This window comes from Lepisma saccharinum, chromosome 17 (genome assembly GCF_977018435.1).
Source record: "Lepisma saccharinum chromosome 17, izLepSacc3.1, whole genome shotgun sequence".
NCBI classification, from domain to species: domain Eukaryota; kingdom Metazoa; phylum Arthropoda; class Insecta; order Zygentoma; family Lepismatidae; genus Lepisma; species Lepisma saccharinum.
Window position 1 is genome coordinate 22,218,036 of NC_139245.1, and position 19,688 is coordinate 22,237,723.

The 19,688-nt window shown below is 38.1% G+C and overlaps 1 protein-coding gene across 3 annotated transcripts in view; it reads left to right on the plus strand.

Annotated features, from left to right (window-relative positions):
• kat80 (katanin p80) overlaps positions 1–19,688 on the plus strand; it is a 92,000-nt gene that overhangs the window by 57,982 nt on the left and 14,330 nt on the right. For all 3 annotated transcript variants that reach the window (XM_083139096.1, XM_083139097.1, XM_083139098.1), the window contains one exon: positions 5,266–5,340. In XM_083139096.1, the coding sequence (XP_082995222.1) occupies positions 5,266–5,340 (75 nt within the window). The remainder of the gene's footprint in view (positions 1–5,265; positions 5,341–19,688) is intronic.

The window sequence follows — 19,688 nt, forward strand, 5'->3', positions numbered from 1 at the left end:
TTTATGCACAGTAAGGCTAATTGGGACTGGACCTACAGTTTAAGGTGGAATCCAAACCACCATGTGCCTCCACCAGGTATTGAACCCAAGACCTCTTGATTACAAGGTAACGACGCTACCTCTGCACCATCGGAGAAAAATACAAAATAACACTGTTCGGCAAAATTAAACTTTTTGTCGCTCCCATGAACCAAATTAGGTGATTCTTATAGATTTCGAGCTCCCGAGTTCGAATCCGCAACCCGTTTTTCTTCAAGACGTACCAGTTTTGAGGGAGGGGTTGGGGGCGGGTTTCAATTACCACGCAAAGATTCTATTCTCTCCCCATATAAAATTGCATACTATCATCAGAATTTCAAGATAAAACAAGCAGATACAACTACATAAAGAGTAAAAGTTCAACATTTGCATGTCAATTGGTGTTCCTGCTCCTCTTGTAATTTGTACAGGGTGTCTCGCGTGTCGCATTTCAACAGAAGTCGGCCAACATATTCACACTCCATTTCCCACTGTAGCGCCTCTCCATGGTAGATATTTGTTGATGAAACCTTTCACCGTGTTCATCGGAGACCTCACCCAAGCTGTACTGTTGAGGGAAGAAGTCCAAGTGACAATACAGGAAATGTAACTTGAGGGACATATTACATCCCATGGTACGAAATGAAGTAATTAACCTGCCCACAATGTCTTTTTAATTAGGTGACTTATGATTCCCGAGAAAATTACTGCACACGTCTCGAAAGGCCTCACTAGCCTCACGTTCCACATCACTCAGCTTAGAAGGAAATGTAGGATCCTTCAAAACTTCTCTGATTTGAAGCCCTGTAAAAACACCTTCTTTCACCTTGGCCTCGCTAAGTCTTGGGAACAGTTTTCTGAGATGAGTAAATGCTTCACCATCCTGCTTCAGGGCCTTGACAAATACCTTCATTAGACATAATTTTATATGGAGAGGTGGTAAGAATACTTTCTCCGGATCCAAAAGAGGTTCATTAGCCACCTTCATCTCTCCTGGGACCAGTTGGTTCCTTGGTGGCCATTTTGTGATGGTATACTGCTCTTTGGCTCGACTGTCCCAATGACACAAGAAACAGCAGTGTTTGGTGTAACCTCCTTGTAAACCGGTGAGGATGGCAATAACCTTAAGGTCAGCACATACACACCACTTAAACTGTTCGTAATTTAATTTCTGTAGTAGGTTCCGCATGTTCTCGTTTGTTTCTTTCATATGCACAGCATGAGCAACAGGGTAGGCAGGATATTGATTGCAATTGTGTAGTAACTCTGCCTTCAGGCTAGTCCGCGACGAATCTACGAACAGTCTATATTCTTCAGTGATGTAGTCAAATTTCAGTTGTTCCATAAGCGACGGAATGTCATTGCAATACACCAAATCACCATCCTTTGTAAAATTAGGAACTAGGCTCACCTCTCTTTTTCTGTACATCGATATATTCACATCTCGGTCAAGTAGATTCCATTGTTGAAGTCGTGATGCAAGCAACAGGGCCTTGGTCTTCGGAAGGTTTAAGTCTCTGATCAGATCATTCAGTTCTTCCTGACTTATCACATGTGGTTCCTTAGTGTCAGACACTGGGGCGAAATTGGGAACTGAATGCGTACTCGAAGATTGTGCAACATCCTGACAAGTTGCAGGTTCTTCGTCGGATGAAACACTGCTTAGTGTGTATGAGTCTGGTGGTACGGGTATAGGCAGAACAATATCATGTGGGACAGGTCTCCTCGCGGAATCCAAGTCAGGATACTGTATTTTATGCTTCGTGCCTTTTCAGAAACCTGTAATATTGGTCAGGCAGAAGTAACAGTCTGCAACATGATCCCGGGGCTCGCGCCAAACCATAGGTACAGCGAACGGCATTGATTTATGTGTACCTTTCAACCATCCTTTTAGAGTACGCACACACGAGTCACAACTTTGTTTAAGAGCCCAATCGCGATCCTGGTCGCCGACTTTACCCCCAAAGTACAGGTGGTACGCTGTCTTTAGGAACGGTGACAATGCCCTACTTTGCCCCTTGAAGACCACTTCCCCACATATGTAGCAGAATGAATCTACCAAGTTTTTGCAAGTTCGTGGCATGTTGGTTTAACACAAATGTCAATATTTCACGCAGAAATATTTTTCCTTAACGATATAAACAGACACAGAGTAACGCGACTCTCTTACACCACGATCACCTCGGAAGTAAAATATCTGCTTCATGGGACAACGAGGTGGATGTCTTGGCACCTAGACAAGGGGGTGCCAACGAATGACCACAAGTTGATTACGAATCCTTTTACCTTGAAGGAAGCCGAGGTGACAGTGTAGGAAGAGTGTAACGAAAATAAAACGTTGAACTCCAATGTACACAAATAAGTCTGTCACACATAGTTAAAAACTGTAAGATACCATTCATTTTAGAGCCAGTCACTTATGGCTCATGGGACATCGTGAAAATATTTCTTCCAGCAGTAATGTTAAAATGCAATATTATTCACATTTTTGTTTTGACATTTATCTGGAATTCTCAAAAAAATGTGTGTTGTGGCAGAATTCACTGTTTTTTTGGTGTAGGTGGAGAGTATTTGGATTTTTTCTATTTCGGGGGGGGGGGGGGGGGGGGCAGGGGAAAGAATGTTCCTAGGATATAGTAACAATTCTTGGATTGAGGTAAAAATACACAATTATGCATTCCAAACATAAAAAATACAATTTCATTAAAAAAATACAATTTTTCGGTAAATGTTTATGGAAAATGCCCCCTAAAAAAATCCTTACGTGCTGGAACTTTTTCAATGCGATATTCGTAATCAGCGACTCGAAGTCTATAAGGTACACCCTTTCATCCTCGTGGGAGGATTTTCATGCCGATCAGTGTAATTGTTGGAAATGTTTTCATATGTGGAAGTACAACGCTTTTTGGAGTCAGGTTCGAACCCTGTTTTCATTGTGTTTATCCTCATCATTCATTTCATAAATTAATGATTCATCTTCATTGTCGCAAGAGGTAGAAGATGGAGGTAAAATATCAAAAAAAAATAATGAAATGGAAATTCAGTTCCTACTGTTTTTTGTAATTGTATTAATATATTTAGCAACACTTCACTCGAGTTTGCAAAATCAGAAGCTTATGTACATTGTTATTTCGAACAAGAAATACCTTACAGTTGGAAACACAAAATTTTTACAATGCAAAATAGTTTGACAATAATTATTTTAATGTTGTAGTCAAGCTTCATACTCATACCTAACTGTAATTTAAAGTACTTAACTTAGATAGGATATGGAACCAAATATACATGATCAAGACAAAATATGATTTCCAGGATGTTCTATGCTATCCACAATTTATGATTGCCCTTGTACTTTCACAATATGAGAGCTAATAATCTTTACTAATATACAAGTATACTAATTCGTAAATTTTCCATGAACATACAAACTATGGATTGGTAGGTGGTGAGACTTTAGTTTCTTACCTGTCGTACTTTCACAATTTAAGAACAAACCTTAAAGCATGAAGTTATGAAGTCCTAAATAAGGTCAAGAGAACAGAGAGTTATACGCTTCTCACAACCGGTTTCTGACATTCTTCTGTGAAATTAGATAACAGAACTGTTTCTATAAATTGTAGAACATTCAGAAATCTAATACCAAATCTATTCGAATCCATTCTTACTTAGACTAACATGTACGTGAATATTTGCAAGTTGTATAAATTGCCTCCTAGTTTCTACATAGAAAGAAAAAATGTCGAAAACAGGTCAGAACGACTTGTTCAACCATGTACGTACAAGGGCAAAATGGAATTGTGAAACAATCGCCTGATTTGTAACTGTAAACGATTCAATGTATATGTGAATGGAACGGGTAGAATGGTGATGATGTATTTCGTGCAATACAACATATGTAATCAGTGTAATCCATATTAGAGGCATATTTCTTGCTCTAGTAAGAATCCTAACACGATAAATATCTGGATCATGCATAATTTAAAATTTTACATCCTATTCTTATTTTACATTTACAAACAATTATTATTTTTGTTTCGAAGGAAAAAAATCATCCAGATACGTTCAAGCAATATTCTCGCAGAAATTGTCAAATTATATTTTCTCAATATTAAATAAATATACATTCTGCATCTCTTTCATGTAATAAACGTTTTGCTTTTAATGGATAATATCAAGCAAAAAAACAATTAAATACAAGACTTACCTTCCAAGTTATTCCATTTTTCTCATTCCTCGATGAAATATTTGTCCCCTTGTTTTCCTATATGTGGTATTTATATCAATAATTATATTAGTTATTCTCTGGTAGCTTGGTTTGAGTTTCGGACAATCAAGGCACTTGCTTTGATCATATCGTTAGAAAACACGGAGTGAAATTTTGGCAACAGTGTATGCTAAAATTAGCACCACGACGATACGGCACTTCAAAAACCATAAACATAACCACTACTTTCTGAAGATAGGAAATGTTTTCACCTTTTCACATGATATTTCAGGTTTTTTCATAACAAATCTTGCTTACTGGTCATAAAAGACAAAAATGCACTGGTCTTGACAAGAACTACCACTTCAACGCCATCTGTACGCAACAGTTTGAACATGACGGAGACCTTATATTTTCTGTTATTTACTTAATCGTAACAAAATTATAGGTATTCCAGGTTGTAGTGAATAAAACAATCTTTCATATCGGAAAATTTCTTTCTTATTGAATCTATATTAGTGCTACGGTTGTGTCTGGGAATTTGGGCCTATTCTTTAACGTGGCTTTAGAACTCCCTTAAACACTAACTCAATGGAATATTAAATGCAGATAACTTACTACTTGCAAGAATTGGTGTGAATGACTTTTTTCGCACAAATAGCATTAAATAAAGTCACACTTTGTGTCCAACATATGAGAGACCTGACTTAAACATGAATACTTCATGTTTGAAGGTAAATACTAACTCCAAATATAAGATCTAACAATCGAAAATCCTTTCTCCCCATGGTTGGCTAACCTTGACATGAAAAGTTTGGAAATACAAATCGAAAAAGATCCAAGACTAAGCCAAATCTTATCATATTGATATGTCGACAATTTCTCAATAATTTATTAACAAGAGTTCAACCTCTCAAAAGTTGCTTTCGAATTTTTTTTTATAAACCATAATACTGTACTTTTAAAAAAATATTATGTTATATTGCACTTTGTGAAGCCAGTTTTTCATGATCAAACTAAACAAATGGTGTTTTTATTTCCAGGTCAATTTGGAATCTTGATATCTGTGTATCTCTACTGCCTTGCATTCACAATTTGCTGCAAAGTAAATATGAAATGTGAGTACATTTTTTTTTCTTTTATAATGAGAGCATAGTTGTAGAAATAGTCATGTTAGTCATCGCATGCATTTATTGAATATAATGAGAGCCGTGCACATCGGCCAGTTTTGCTTACTAACCCCACCTAGTTGCCAAGCTGAGTTTTCCTCCTCTTCCAGCCTGGCGAGTCAGCGAATAAGAATTGCCCACCTGGGTTTTGAAGGTTTAAGCATCAAAAGCCCACGGTAACTGGCAGGCCTTACATGCTTCCAGAGACCCACCTTGCTGAACTCTCATTCCGGCTCCAGACACACGAGTCATGCAGTCGCTGTTGCCAACTTTTAGATTCCAATCTGTTCGAGGAGCATGTGAAATGTTCACATTTAATCAATTTGAAATTACGAGATTTCTTCAGTGGTAGAAACACTTGCATTACTGACACCTGTAATGGAGTACAAAGAAAGTTACGTGAAAATGCCATCGTAAATATCTTTTTGGAACTTTGTGTGGCTGGTTGTTAAACTATTTTTCGAATAACTTTTTGAAATGTTGCTACACGTTTTCTCCCTGGTGCAATTCAATATTCCTGACTTGCTTAGTGTTGTTATCCTCTAGCGCACAGAGATCGGTTGTTTTGTTTTTGTAAATTTCATTCTGAAGATAATTTTTATCCTCAATTTAAGTGTAATGTATTAGTTATTAAACCATTACATTTGTTACTGAAGGCACTAAGGCACAGGGGTCCATAAAAGATATCACAAAATTGGTATTTATACTACAAAAGGTTACTGCATATCGTCATCTATTTCAACAAATTGTCGTTATCCCACGTTGTTGCAAGTTCTACAGACCGCAATGATAGTAACACAATGTAAAATAATTGTTTGTTAGTACGAGGGTCACTATTTATATTTTGAGCCTAACAATGAAAAAACAGGAATTTGGCATTGAAAACTGCTTTATTGTTTTTCGAAGTATTCTCCTTTATGGTCAATACACTTTTGCATTCGTTCGAACCATTTGTCAAAGCAGTTTTTAAAATCTTCTGGAGACACCTCCATAATATGGTTTTTGAACGCATCAACAGCGTCTTCCGCCGGCGAAAATCGTTGTCCACGCAATTTATTCTTGACATTCGGGAACAAGAAGAAGTCATTGGGTGCCAAATCAGGACTGTACGGCAGATGACCCGTCAATTCGATTTTTTGACTGTTCATAAAGTTGGTTGTTAGACGAGATGTGTGACAGCTGGCATTGTCTTGATGAAGAATGATCCGACGGCGTTTGTTTGTTTTCCGTATTTGACCGAAGACCTCTGGCAAACAAATTGTTGTGTACCATTCAGAGTTGACCGTTCTACGTTCCTCTAAAGGCACAGTTGCCACATGACCAGTTTTCCCGAAAAAACAGGCGACCATTTGTTTCGATGTGATTCGAGCGCGAACAACTTTTGTTGGATTGGGTTCACCTTGAAACACCCATACAGTCGACTGCTGTTTACGTTCCAGCTCATATGCATATATCCATGATTCGTCACCTGTTACAATGTTATATACGTCTTTTGAAGCACCACGATTGTATTTATTGAGCATTTGTTTGCACCAATTGACACAAGCGTCTTTTTGAGTTTTTGTCAAATTGTGTGGGATCCAACGAGAACATACCTTTCTCACAGCTAAATGATCATATAATATTTTATATATGCTGGTGGAACTAATACATATGGTTGCCTCAATCTCACAGTATGTCACATGACGATCTTGCAGTATTAGGTTTTGCACAGCATCAATGTTTTCTTGAACAACAACTGATTTTGGACGAACTTCGCGAATCTCGTCGGTGAGCGAATGGCGGCCACGATTAAATTCGTTATACCAGCGTTTCACAGTGGCAAAGGATGGGGCTTAATCGCCAAATGTGGAAGTAAGTTGATCGATGCACTCTTGTCTTGATAATCCACGTCGAAAATCGTAAAAAATCATCGCACGAAAATGTTCACGAATTAATTCCATTTTATTGTTGTCGCGCAATCTCCAAGGCAACATAAACAACACAAATCAAGCTATTGACAAAACATTTAATGCCGTGCAAACGTCAAATCGCGCCTAACTTCAATCAGTGTTGCCAAGGCTCAAAATATAAATAGTGGCCCTCATATCTTGAGACGGGTACAAATAGCTGGCAGCGTTGGTCCACACATTTTAACAAAACAAACAATGTAAAAATGAAACCGAGAAGATTTGTGATTTCATGATCAGAAAAGTTATTTAAAATGAACACATGACACACAAACCTACATTTCAAGAACTTCAAAGCAAATTTTTAGAATATGTGGTCATCAGTTTGACATAATAATGAAACATTATTTTGGGAAAATATTAATTTGAGAAATTACTCAATCTAACAGTTATATAACTTCAAGGCCCGTGCAACTAACATACATTTTTAAACTGTATGTGACTGTTACATAAATAAGAGCCTATACCAGTGAACCAATACTCTTTAACGATTCCCACCAATATGAAAATTGCAGCAATTAAAAATTGTTTAAAATATTGATTAATATTAGTGGGTCAGCATTCAACTTCAATTATAAGCATCAATTTACCAGAGTTTTGCCACAAAATACTCAAGAATTACATTAGAGTATTATAATACCTGTTACATAATCACAAAATACAATTTCCACACAATGTTAGTGCCAAATTAAAGGGAACTTTGGAAATTGCTTAATTTCCACTAATATCACGTGACATTTTTGAGGACCCCATGAATGACAAAAATTCTAGAGAAGCAGTGGCGGTTATTGGGTTTCAAAACCAGGAGGGAAAGATACCAAAATGGGGGGGGGGGCAAAGACAGTTTATTTTCCTATGTAGTGTGTTGCCCCCCTTCGCCCCCCCTAATCACCGCCACTGTAGAGAAGTATCAGCTGGTATTGGTAAATCAAATCAAATCAATAGTTTCCGATAGTGATATATATGCATCATTACCGCTCAGCTCTACTAATCAGATAAATGCATGGCTCTTATCTAGAATTTAAGATCTACCAACATGTATAAAAATTTGCAACAGTTTCTATGAGTGTCAAATGGGTATTTTTCTAATTTAGTAAGTTTTATTTTTTTATATTTATTGCTGCAAAAATATTTTTGATACATAGTCCTAACCCTATGTTTGAAAAATTCCACTTAATAATGCATCAGCAGACAAAAATGTATTCCCTGCTACTTTGTGCTCAGTTGACACTTTAAGGCATTTGTGCAAACATGAGTACACAAATGTTAATAAAAAAACTGTTAAGCAATTTAAATATCTTCTACAGTGTGTCCCTCTTGAAAGTAACTCAAATTTTCTCTTGATTTTGGTAAAATCAATAGGATTGTTTTAACATTGAAACACAATGCTCTGTAGTCCTAGAAAAAGGAAATATCTCAACACTGTGGTGCCTGCTGCTCACACATATTGAAATACCCAGAAATGTAGTTCCTAGCCAGAAATGTAGTTCCTTTTGTCTGGCTATACGTAAATTCCCAGAACATGTGTATGTGTTGTATTGAAAACCTGCACATACAACATGAGGAGCCCCTTCAAAATTTGTCGTGTTCTCTGGCATATTCCATAATCGGACCCCCTCCCTCTCCCCATTTTTTGAAAAAGACAAAGAACTGTGATGGTTGCTGTCCACATTGAACTGTTCCAGGCTTTTATCAACAGAATGGGGGAACGTGCCACAAGTATGGCTGAGATTGAATCATTCTTTCCTGGGAGTCATTTCAAAAGGGACATGACCTCTAAGGTCACCTGATTTGACCCTGCCTTTCCTGTGGGGTCATCTTAAAGGGCGTGTGTACATGAACAAATGACATACGATGGTGGATTTCGGGAGAATATTTGGCTCAAGATCCAGATGATGTCTCCTCATGCTCTATCTGCCATCGTCAAGAATATGGAGCACCCTGTTCAAGTTTGTATACTCAAGGAGGACACTTCCAGCACATGTTGCATTCATCCACTTTTCACATACTCGCAGTTAGAACATATCAATGTTTTGTTCTATTTTCACCTGCCTTATTAATTTAAACTGACACTTTCCAGGACTTCCTTTTAGTGGGACACCCTGTATTTTCACCATATTCTAGAATATTGAACATTTGTTATATTTCTCATGCCAACAGCAGAGAGGATATTGAGTAGTAATTAGTACTTCCAGAGTGGTATTGAAGGGGTAAGATGAGGAATATTCTCTCCTGCGGTCTCTGGTTGTTAATTATTGGCATTTTAGGGTGGGGTGGGGCAATATATATAATGTATACTATCCTGATACTTCCACAGTGGTTGCTGGAATTTCTTCTCCTCAAGAAATGTGGAAATGTGTGAAATACCACACTGAGAACATCTGTGCTTCATATTTAACCAGCAATGTATATTTCTCATTCGAAAAAGTGCAGTTTTTCTTGATTTGCACGGAGAACAAGATTTACGTAGTGCTTTATGATTGGTATTGGTTGTCCAGCGAAAAGAATAGACTGTTGGGTATATGAGAACAGCGTTGCCGCTTGCCGCAGGGGCGAGTAACGGACCTGCTGGCAGTGAAAGTACAAGACCAAACAAACGTGCGTGCCGCTTGAATCGCGGGTACGTACAAATTGAACAAATAACTTCATGGTGAGCTATTATTAAAAACAAGAAACATATTCACAAAATTACATAAACTGAAAGAATAATTCTTAATGAACTTACTTTTCTCTCACATGTCACTCCAGGGGATTACATGTCACTTCCATTGCAGAATCATCACCAGAATCATTTTCTCCTGTCAGATCATCAGTCTCGCTGGAATCTTCACCCAAGTGCATTATTATCTGATCAACGTCGTCCTGCACTTCATCTGCATTCCACATTTCCTTCTCTATGTTCATGACATGTTTTACGTAATTTTGCCAGTTTTCAACTGTTACTGTCTTAAATGATTCAGTGATTAAATTTTCAATGTCTTTAGTTTTGAATGTAGTGTTGTTACACCGCACATAATGCTTAACCTGTGACCACACAAGTTCAATCGGGTTCAGTTCGCAATGACATGGGAGCAAACGAAGCACCGTATGCCCCATCTGTTTTGCAATCTCATCGATCTTTTACTTATCATACTTAATTTTATGAATATTTGTAAGTTCCAGAAGATCTCTCTCCGTAACATGTTGTCATCATAACGAATGCCATGAGATTTCAACCATTCTCTTAAATAATTCTTCTTCCACGAGGTTGTCGGCATTGGCTCTTGCTTGCGGCTATGATAAGAGGCATTGTCAACAACAATCACAGATCCCGGAGAGAGATTGGCGAGCAACTGTTCCCGAAAATACATCTCGTACGTTTCTCCATCCATTTCATCATGGGCATGTATTCTTTTTGCACTGAAACACAAGTTGGGCGTTTTGCAGAAAACCGCGTTCGTTACCCGCATGCACTAAAGCGTATCGCGCTCCGCGAGATGTTGGATTTTTGAAACCAGTGGAAAGACCTGCCAGAAATGCGTGTTTTGCAGTTGTAATTGTCTTGTCTTTCCATTCATAATTGACTGAGGTTCCGGTGTTCACCCAGGATTCATCAGTGTAAACAATATTTCTATTTTCACGCCTAACCTTCCTAATCTCTCTTAAATATTTATGGCGAAGAAAAATTAAATCTTCTCTTTCCATTAACATGGATTTGTTGCCCCTTTTCTCATACGAAAAGCCAAGTTCTTCGAGAAAGACATGAAATGTTGATCTTTTAAAATTCGGTAATGTGGAGTCAGAATTAACAGCAACAAGAACAGAATTAAGTGTTGGGGGTTTGTTTTCAAAAATTATTCGTGAACTTTACGTCGCACAGCACTTCTGACAAAATCATTATATTTTACATTTCTACTTGTAATTGGCGATCTTTTCCTGGGTCGTTTCTTACCTGGTGTTTCAAGAGGACCTTGAGAAACCTCGCCCCGAATTTTATACGCAGCCCGAGAAACTCCAGTTGCTTTCCCCGTCTCGCTGGCTAACCAACTTACACTGCGATCCGGATTTTTCTGTTTTAAATAAACAAAAATATTCATTACTATTTGCCTTTCTTTACTTTTGAGAACCTCACCATGCCTTCTCTTCTTTACACTACATTCGCTCATATTTCAGTTTTAAAACCAACAGTTTTTTACAGCACAACACAACACAACCCATCGCACAGATCCGCTACAGTCATTCCTCGTCGAAACCAACGATCAGTCACCCTCTCCTTCCGAGAAATTTTGTCTACCGCAGTACTGGCTGAGGGGGTGTGGTGGAAAGCAGTGGACAACGCTGGGCTTGCCGTTCTCCTCCGTGCACGTGCCCCTGCACAAACAAAATTAAAAACACGCGCTGCTGGAAGGAAATTTTGCTGGTCTGAAAGCTTAACCAGTTCCAGAATAGCATTTTACATTCGAAAGAAAAGCAAGTGTGTTCACCTTTGCGCTCAGTAGTGAAAACAATATTTAAAAAGAGGGAGGATGTAGGGAAAGTAAAAGCCCATTTGAAGCAACAGTCTATTCTTTTCGCTGGACAATCTTTAGTCCTCTTCCGTGGCCGTTCGGTCTAAGATGCTGTGCTTTGCGCTCCAACTGCAGGATGGCATGGGTTCGAGTCTGCCTGAGTTTTTGGCCTGTGTATAGGACCAGTGGCAACCCACCATCTTGAGGAAATTTGGGAGCTTCGAGTAAGTAGCATAACCCGGTCACGTATATCTCCTATAAAAGGTGGAGGTTTGGCATGCTGACCCCACATCACCCCCTTACTGGTTGAAGATCTCCACACCTGTAAGTAGGATTGTGGGAGGGAGACAGGCAGTTGGGAGATAGGTCAACCCCTTGTGGGCTGTAGAGCCACGTGTTATTATTTATGATTGGTAAATATCATTCTGATTTAAAATAATGTAAAGTGAGAATACGCAGAATGTATGAAGTGCCCAGATTGTGTTAAGACAGGACAGTTTAACTGAATTTAATTCACATGCCCCTAATCTTGGCCTTATTTGTCCTAGACCTAAATCTAGCCCTGTTTAATGGTTAGAGGATCCTCTTAAGAGGGTGAATGATGAAACAAATGAAATAACAAAATTGTGAATACTCAATGAAAACTCCATGCCTTATCTAGTTTTTAAACCTAGAACTGCCAGCTTCGTACCACCTTGTACTAACCAGTCGACCACAAAAGAGCAACTCGGAGAGGACTATGAAAACAAAACTATTCAGCCAAGGACAGAGGAAAATACTGAGAAATGCCATTAATGTGTCTCCTTAAAAGAATTAACCCCTGAAGGAGGGACAATGTACACTTTTACGTTTGTTGAATTCTGTACTATTGGTGGATCGACGTACACGTGTACGTTCAAGTCATGATTGACTTCATACTGCAGTCGGATGCCATCTATTGGCGGTAGAAATAAACCGTTTTAACCAAGAAGATTGTTAGTCTTTACTGCCATCTACAGGGAAGTAAGAAAACTACTAGCACAATGTTGTTTTCATAAGTTGAAGCATTACAATGGCTGTCTTGTTTTCAAATGGTAAGTGATATGAAACTGGAACAAATCTTTTTGGAAGGCAAAACAGTTAGTAACTTTGATTTAGATTCCAAGAGGAGCTGAAAGTGCACAAGATGATTTTTTTTTATCTGCAAGTAACGAAGCTGAAGATGAAAAATGTGAAGATAAGATTTCTGCAACAGTGAGTCATAGTGATCCTGTATGGCGGGAGGGGTAGTTTTAAACATCAAAGTGAACAAAATATATCTGGAATTTGGATTAGTAACTATGAAAATTTGATTTAAATTTATTTTCTAGTTTTAAAAATATCCTAGTAATTTGTTATAACCAGATTACCTGGGAAAGAAATTTAAAAAGAGACAGTAAGGACTTAAAAGATAGTTAACATATAAACTGAAGTACGAGGGTGGTTTGAAAAGTTCTCGGAAACACCACCAGATGTCAGTGCTAGGACAACGAGGTTCCCACATAGTAATAGGCCATCCTTTATTAATAAACACGTGGCGCGTCAGTGTTCTGGGTAGAGATCTGTGGTGGGGACGTCACTTTGTAGTTGTTCCCGTGCAGTGCTTTGTGAAGATGGAAAAAATCGAGATTCGAGCGGTGATTAAGTACTTCGTAAAGAAAGGTATGAAAGCAAAGGAAATTCATGCCGATTGTCTGAACACACTGGGGGACTCTGCTCCTTCATATTTAACTGTTGCAAAGTTGACAAACGAGTTTAAATTTGGTTGGGACAGCTTAGAAGATGATCCACGTAGTGGTCGCCCAAAATGTGCTACTACCCCAGAAATTATTGAAAACGTGCATAAATTGGTCATGGAGGATCACCGACTGAAAGTGCGTGAAATTGTTGAAGCTATAGGAATGTCATCCGAACGGGCGTATCACATTTTAACAGTTGAATTGGATATGAGAAAATTATCTGCAAGATGGGTGCCGTGACTTTTAACACAGGACCATAAACGCATCAGAGTGGACATTTCCGAACAATGTTTGACTCGTTTTAAGAGAAACCAAACAGATATTTTGGGCCGGTTTGTGACGACAGATGAAACGTGGGTCCACTACTATACCCCAGAGACAAAACAACAGTCAAAGCAGTGGAAACATGTTGATTCACCACCACCAAAGAAAGCAAAGGCAATACGGTCGGCCAGAAAAGGTAATGGCATCAGTGTTTTGGAATGCGAAAGGGATCCTGTTGATCGATTATCTTCCCACTGGTCAAACAATTCCGGGACAATACTTCGCTAATCTCCTCGACCAACTAAAGCATAAGATACGGGAAAAGAGGCCAGGTTTGGCAAGAAAGAAAATCATCTTGCATCAGGACAATGCGCACTCTCACACAAGTGCCGTTGCCATGGCAAAAATTCATGAACTTGGTTACGAATTGTTGCCACATCCGCCTGATTTGGCTCCCTCAGACTTCCATCTTTTCCCCAAACTCAAAAGTTTCCTCGGTGGACGGAGATTCTCTTCAAAGGAAGAACTAATAGCCGAAGTTGACACGTATTTCACAGGCCTGGAGGAATCTAATTTTCGAGATGGGATCAAGGCATTGGAACATCGCTGGACCAAGTGCATTAGTGTACAGGGAGACTACATTGAAAAATCAAAAAAAATCACTGTTGTAAGTCGTTTCTTTCTATTCCATTCCGAGAACTTTTCAAACCACCCTCGTACTTCAAAGTCGAAATGGTTGTGCTTAAAACCAGTACAATTATTTTTCTAAGAATGTGCAGCAAACTTGAAGGAAACATTCATTGATACTGCAAAACTTTCTACTTGGTGATCTCTAAAAATAACAGGTTTACCAAATATAATAAGCAAAATGAATATGATTGAAAACAGGAATTCTTACAAAGGAACTGTAAAAGTTGGAGAATGAAAGGAGAACAACCACCACAAGAAAGTACAAGTAGGAATGAATGTCACGATGACATTGATTTGAAAATGGGGCAAAGAAAGATTCAGGCCTAGGGCTAACACATTAAGTGGCCGACTTAGATTTCATCACTGAAGTTCTAGGCTTCGAGTCCTGACCTGAACATGGGTGTTTATTGAGAGTGTCCTTTCATCACTCATGCTCATCTTCTCTATTAGCCAAAACTGGCAGAAAAATGACACTAAATATAAACTAAAATACAAAAATCAGCTGTTCAAAAGATGACATTTTATAAATCAAATTTTATGATTCCTGCTCTTTTTTCCATATTCAAACTATGTCTTAGAACCAGTTATAATTAGAAACACGTACATATGCTTTTTTCCTTACATTGCATTTTTGGAGAGGAGAAAATCCGTTTTCTTGTTTAAAACCATATTGAAATTCTGGGTAGCAAGCAAAGCACCTATGTCCAATTCCAAGTTCCTCTTACTATTATATCAGTTCATCCTGGTTGATGCTGTCGGTCTCAAGTTTCATCAGATATCCTTTAACAAATACCAGCATGCTTCATTACACTTCTTGTCCATTTCCTTCCATCATATAATTTATCCCATTGCCCATGTATACATATAATTTCTCTATGCTAATTCTTAAATCAACCACTGAACTAATGTACATTAGTGATCTACAAAACTTTAATGAAAATAATCGTGAATGGCTGCAGTTTGACACAGGTGTCTGACAGAAAATATATCAATATAATTATTTTGCTCCAATTTTTTTTCCCGAAATAGCATTCAGAATGCTTTTATAGAAGTTAAAACGCACCTTTAAAATTTTTGGGGTGCTCATATGCAAGTGGCGGATCTTGAAGCAACACTCGTGGTGGGCTATTTTTTGTTAAGCACCTCACTGACCCCAAAATGTACTCCAATGTACTTGCAGTATTTTTTGTACCCGTTTGCTCATCACATCCATGCAAGGAAATAAATTCAGCCAAGGGAGTCGTAGTCACTTCTAGTGGTATTTCTGTGCTTATTTAAGATGAACAAGAGAAATGACAATCCCACCGTATAGTGATCCAGAATGCCAAAGAATCGGCAAAAAACAGGAGCTCGCTATTTGTACCCTAAATCAATACAAATGTGTAAGATTAGCATCTTTAAGGTAAAATTGACAATTTGGGCCACAGAACTCACATGAGATTGATTATTTTGATTTTTATACAAAAAGTATAATTTTGACCTATTTCAGTACACACATGGAACCACAGTAAAACTAAACAATACACACAATGCACTTGGAAGACTGAAATACATTCCCAGAAATATATAAAATAATAATAACAATTATGATAATAAAGATAGTAATAATAATAATAATTGTGAAAAGTATTGTTATAATGAATTTATGCACAATAAATATTTAAAGCCAGGAAAACAGACTTCCTATCAAATCATTTTCAAGATTAAATGAATGTCTTTTAAGGCATTAAATAATATTTATTCATTAGTTTTGATATCTTTCCGTCTCCTTTAATTGTACTTTGGTGGTGAATGCGAGTTCGTTAGATGTATTTTCGGTGAAGTTCTTCATTTTATCGCTTTTAATTTCTGTCGCTACTTTTTCAAAACTGCTTTTGCGAGTGCATAGAGTAGAAGAAAAAGCAGCTACAAACACCCCATTTTTTAAAGTCAACTGAAATTATTTTTAAGAAATGTATCTTCTATTCTCCAACAGTTTTCATATCCTTAAAATACTTTGCTGCAGAACTGCGACATATCAATGCTAGTGTCTGTAACATAATCTTCAGCGGTATTGTCAATATTTATAGAATCTAACAACAAACAAATGCTTAATTTGATCATTCCTAACTTCATAGAAATGTTTCATGAAGATTGTTTTGTGCATTTCTATGACGCACCACCACCATTAACCAGGGTTGTTAATGGTCCAGAAACCCATGGGTTCTATTGGGTTCCTCCAGGACCGGAACCTTTTTTTCTCGCACAATTGAAATTCGGTACAAGTTGCATATTGTTATATTGAGAAAAGGTTCCCGGACCATATTTTAATTGTTCCTGAAGAAAGGTTCCTCGACCGTATTTAAATTGATGCGGAAAAAAAGGTTCCTGGACAGAATTGAAATGATTTAAATATGAAAAGGTTATACATTGTCTAGAACTCATTTATGTTTGCTGATTTTCTCTCCCAGTCCGGGATTGAATTTATTTACAATTAGAGACCAGGCTTGACCGATTAGAAGTTGCCGTTTAAAATTGTCCGCGAGTATGTTTTACATTGGAATTGCACACTGCGGTTGTAGAAAACGTAGTGCAGGAAATAAATCAGGATGATGCTGTTCTCTCGTGGGCTAGATGCAAGAACTCCCTTATTGAAGAGTTACTGTACATAACGCAATGGACTATAGCGTCACATTGAGTTTGAACAAACCCGTCACGTGTTGCTCCGCATCCGATCCAGGAACCGCAGCCAATAGGAGCCGTCGATGAGGTAGCGTGAGGCTGCTTGTTCCTAGCAGATATTACAACAGTGAAGGGCAGTGCTGCTACAACCAAGTGAAGGAAAGCGCACGAGAGAATGGGACTATATGGAGAGTGGTAATGTGACTGCAGCATTTGCATTTCACCCATTTCTACCTTGTACCTTTGATTCTCGAGACAGCCAGCACCTGGATTAGTCTTTCATGCTCACAAGTGGATAATTGTTTATCTTCAGGTCTGTATTCGATCCAAGTTGTGTATTGTTTCATTTCAATATGGAACTTGGACCTTATTTAAACTGATTCGGAAAAAGATATTCCTCGACCGTATTTAAATTTATCCTGGAATAAAGGTTCTTGGACTGAATTTAAATTGGTTCGGAAAAAAGGTTCCCGGACCGCATTTAAATTCATCCGGAAAAAAGGTTCGTGGACCATATTTAAATTCATGCAGAAATAAGATTCCTAGACAGTATTTAAATTGATCCTGGAATAAAGGTCCCTGGACCGAATCAAAATACTTTGCAGATCAAAAGGTTCTTTATGGTCCAGAACCCATTTACGCTTGCTGATTTTCTCTCCTGGACCAGAATTGAATTTATTTAAAATTCCTGGTCCTTTAACAACCCTGCCATTAACCCGTAAGGACACATGAATGGGTAAAAATGGCCCGAGCGGTTTTGAAATATTTTTTCATCTTGTCCAATGAGGTACCCTTCTCAGTATCTATCCAGTAAACACTTCCGAATGTCACAGCCTTGAATCAGCTATGGGGCTTCCTTAGTTCCCCTCACAGGGCCCTAGAAACATCGCCTGTGTAAATTTCGCCCACAGGTGTGCTCCTCCGCTTCTGCTTGATATTTAAACATGTTATATTTTTCTCATTTTTATCAATTGTGAAATTCAATATAGATGTTCAAAATTAATACAATTACTTTAACCAATAAAGGTATGCTTTAATGTAATTATAATTTGAACTTACGCACTAATTTTGCTTCTGGGTAATATTTACTTGTACACAGTGTGAGCCTTTGGCAAAAAAAAATGTGGGGGGTGTTAGGGGTTGTTGGGGGCGATTGAATAAATCACTGTTACACTGCATTACTACTATATGTATTAAGCATCAGCTTATACTGAAATCAGAGACCTCCCATTCCCCAGTGCACGCACAAGTAACCACGTTTGATTCAGGGTTGCCAGCTGACCCCATTAACAGCAGAGCACATGTTCACAAATAAGCTAATTTTGACAAAGGTAGCACCTTTGCTTTAGAAATTGTCGCGGGAAATGGTGGCGAAAGCTATGATAACTCAAGATAACTTTTGTATTTTCAAGTCAAAAATGAAAACGCTATATATTACTTGAATTCAAATATGTGTTTTTTTTCCTGTGTACGTATTACGGAGAAGTTATGAGTCTACCTAGCACAAAGTTATTGTCCGATGAAAAGAATATTGCTACAAGTCTTAAATATAAGTACAAAATAAGAGTCCAAAAATTCCGTTTTCACGAACCGCCATTTTGAGGCCCGAAAATAAGAACAAATAATAGATTTAGAGGGAAATTTCTCTGGCAGTTTAATTCCACATTTAGTTGTTTAGAGAAGTGTTCATGTTTCAATTCCTTTAGAGAAGTGTTCATGTTTCAATTCCTTACCGAAAAGTAAACATTTCTATTTTTGCCGACTTTTTTGGCATTCTGGATCACTGTGTACCGGTGTGAAGCTAGAATGCAAGAAATATGCGACAATATCGCCAAAGTTTATGGTGATGTGATGCAAGAATCAATAATACGGCGATGGTGTCGAAACTTCAGTACGGGCAGGGAGAACGTTCATGATTATGAACGAACCGGCCACCCGACTGTTGTTTCTGGGGGCGGTGGTTTATTATTAGGGAATGCAAGAGCTCATCACAAGCTACGACAAGTGCGTATATATCCAAATGGTCGTGTGGAAAAGAAGCCTAATGTATGTAGACGGAAAATAAAAAGTTTGGTTCAGAAATATTTATTAGTTACTTGTAATTCAGAAATGAGTACTCCTTTCCGAACACCCCTCATATTATAGTACTATAAACAGGAATGAGTCCTGGTTTGAGTATTATTTTCTTTCGTCGTTCCCATAATTGATTCCATTTTCGTGCAAAATGCAACTGTAAATAAACAAGAATTTATTCTTGAAATTATGAAAAGTTTGCGTAGAACACTTGATAATATAATATTATCGTGTTACTTGATAGTAATATTATGCATTATATCTCAGAAATTTGCTCGAGATCTTTGGGAGAGGGGTGATTAAACCCCGCCCTCCCTGTCTGTTAGAATGAACTAGTTCGTTCGTCTATTGGAGCCAGGGGCGCCGAAACCCGAGGGGCAGGGGGTCCCGAGCCTCCCAAAGTTCGTTTGCCCCCC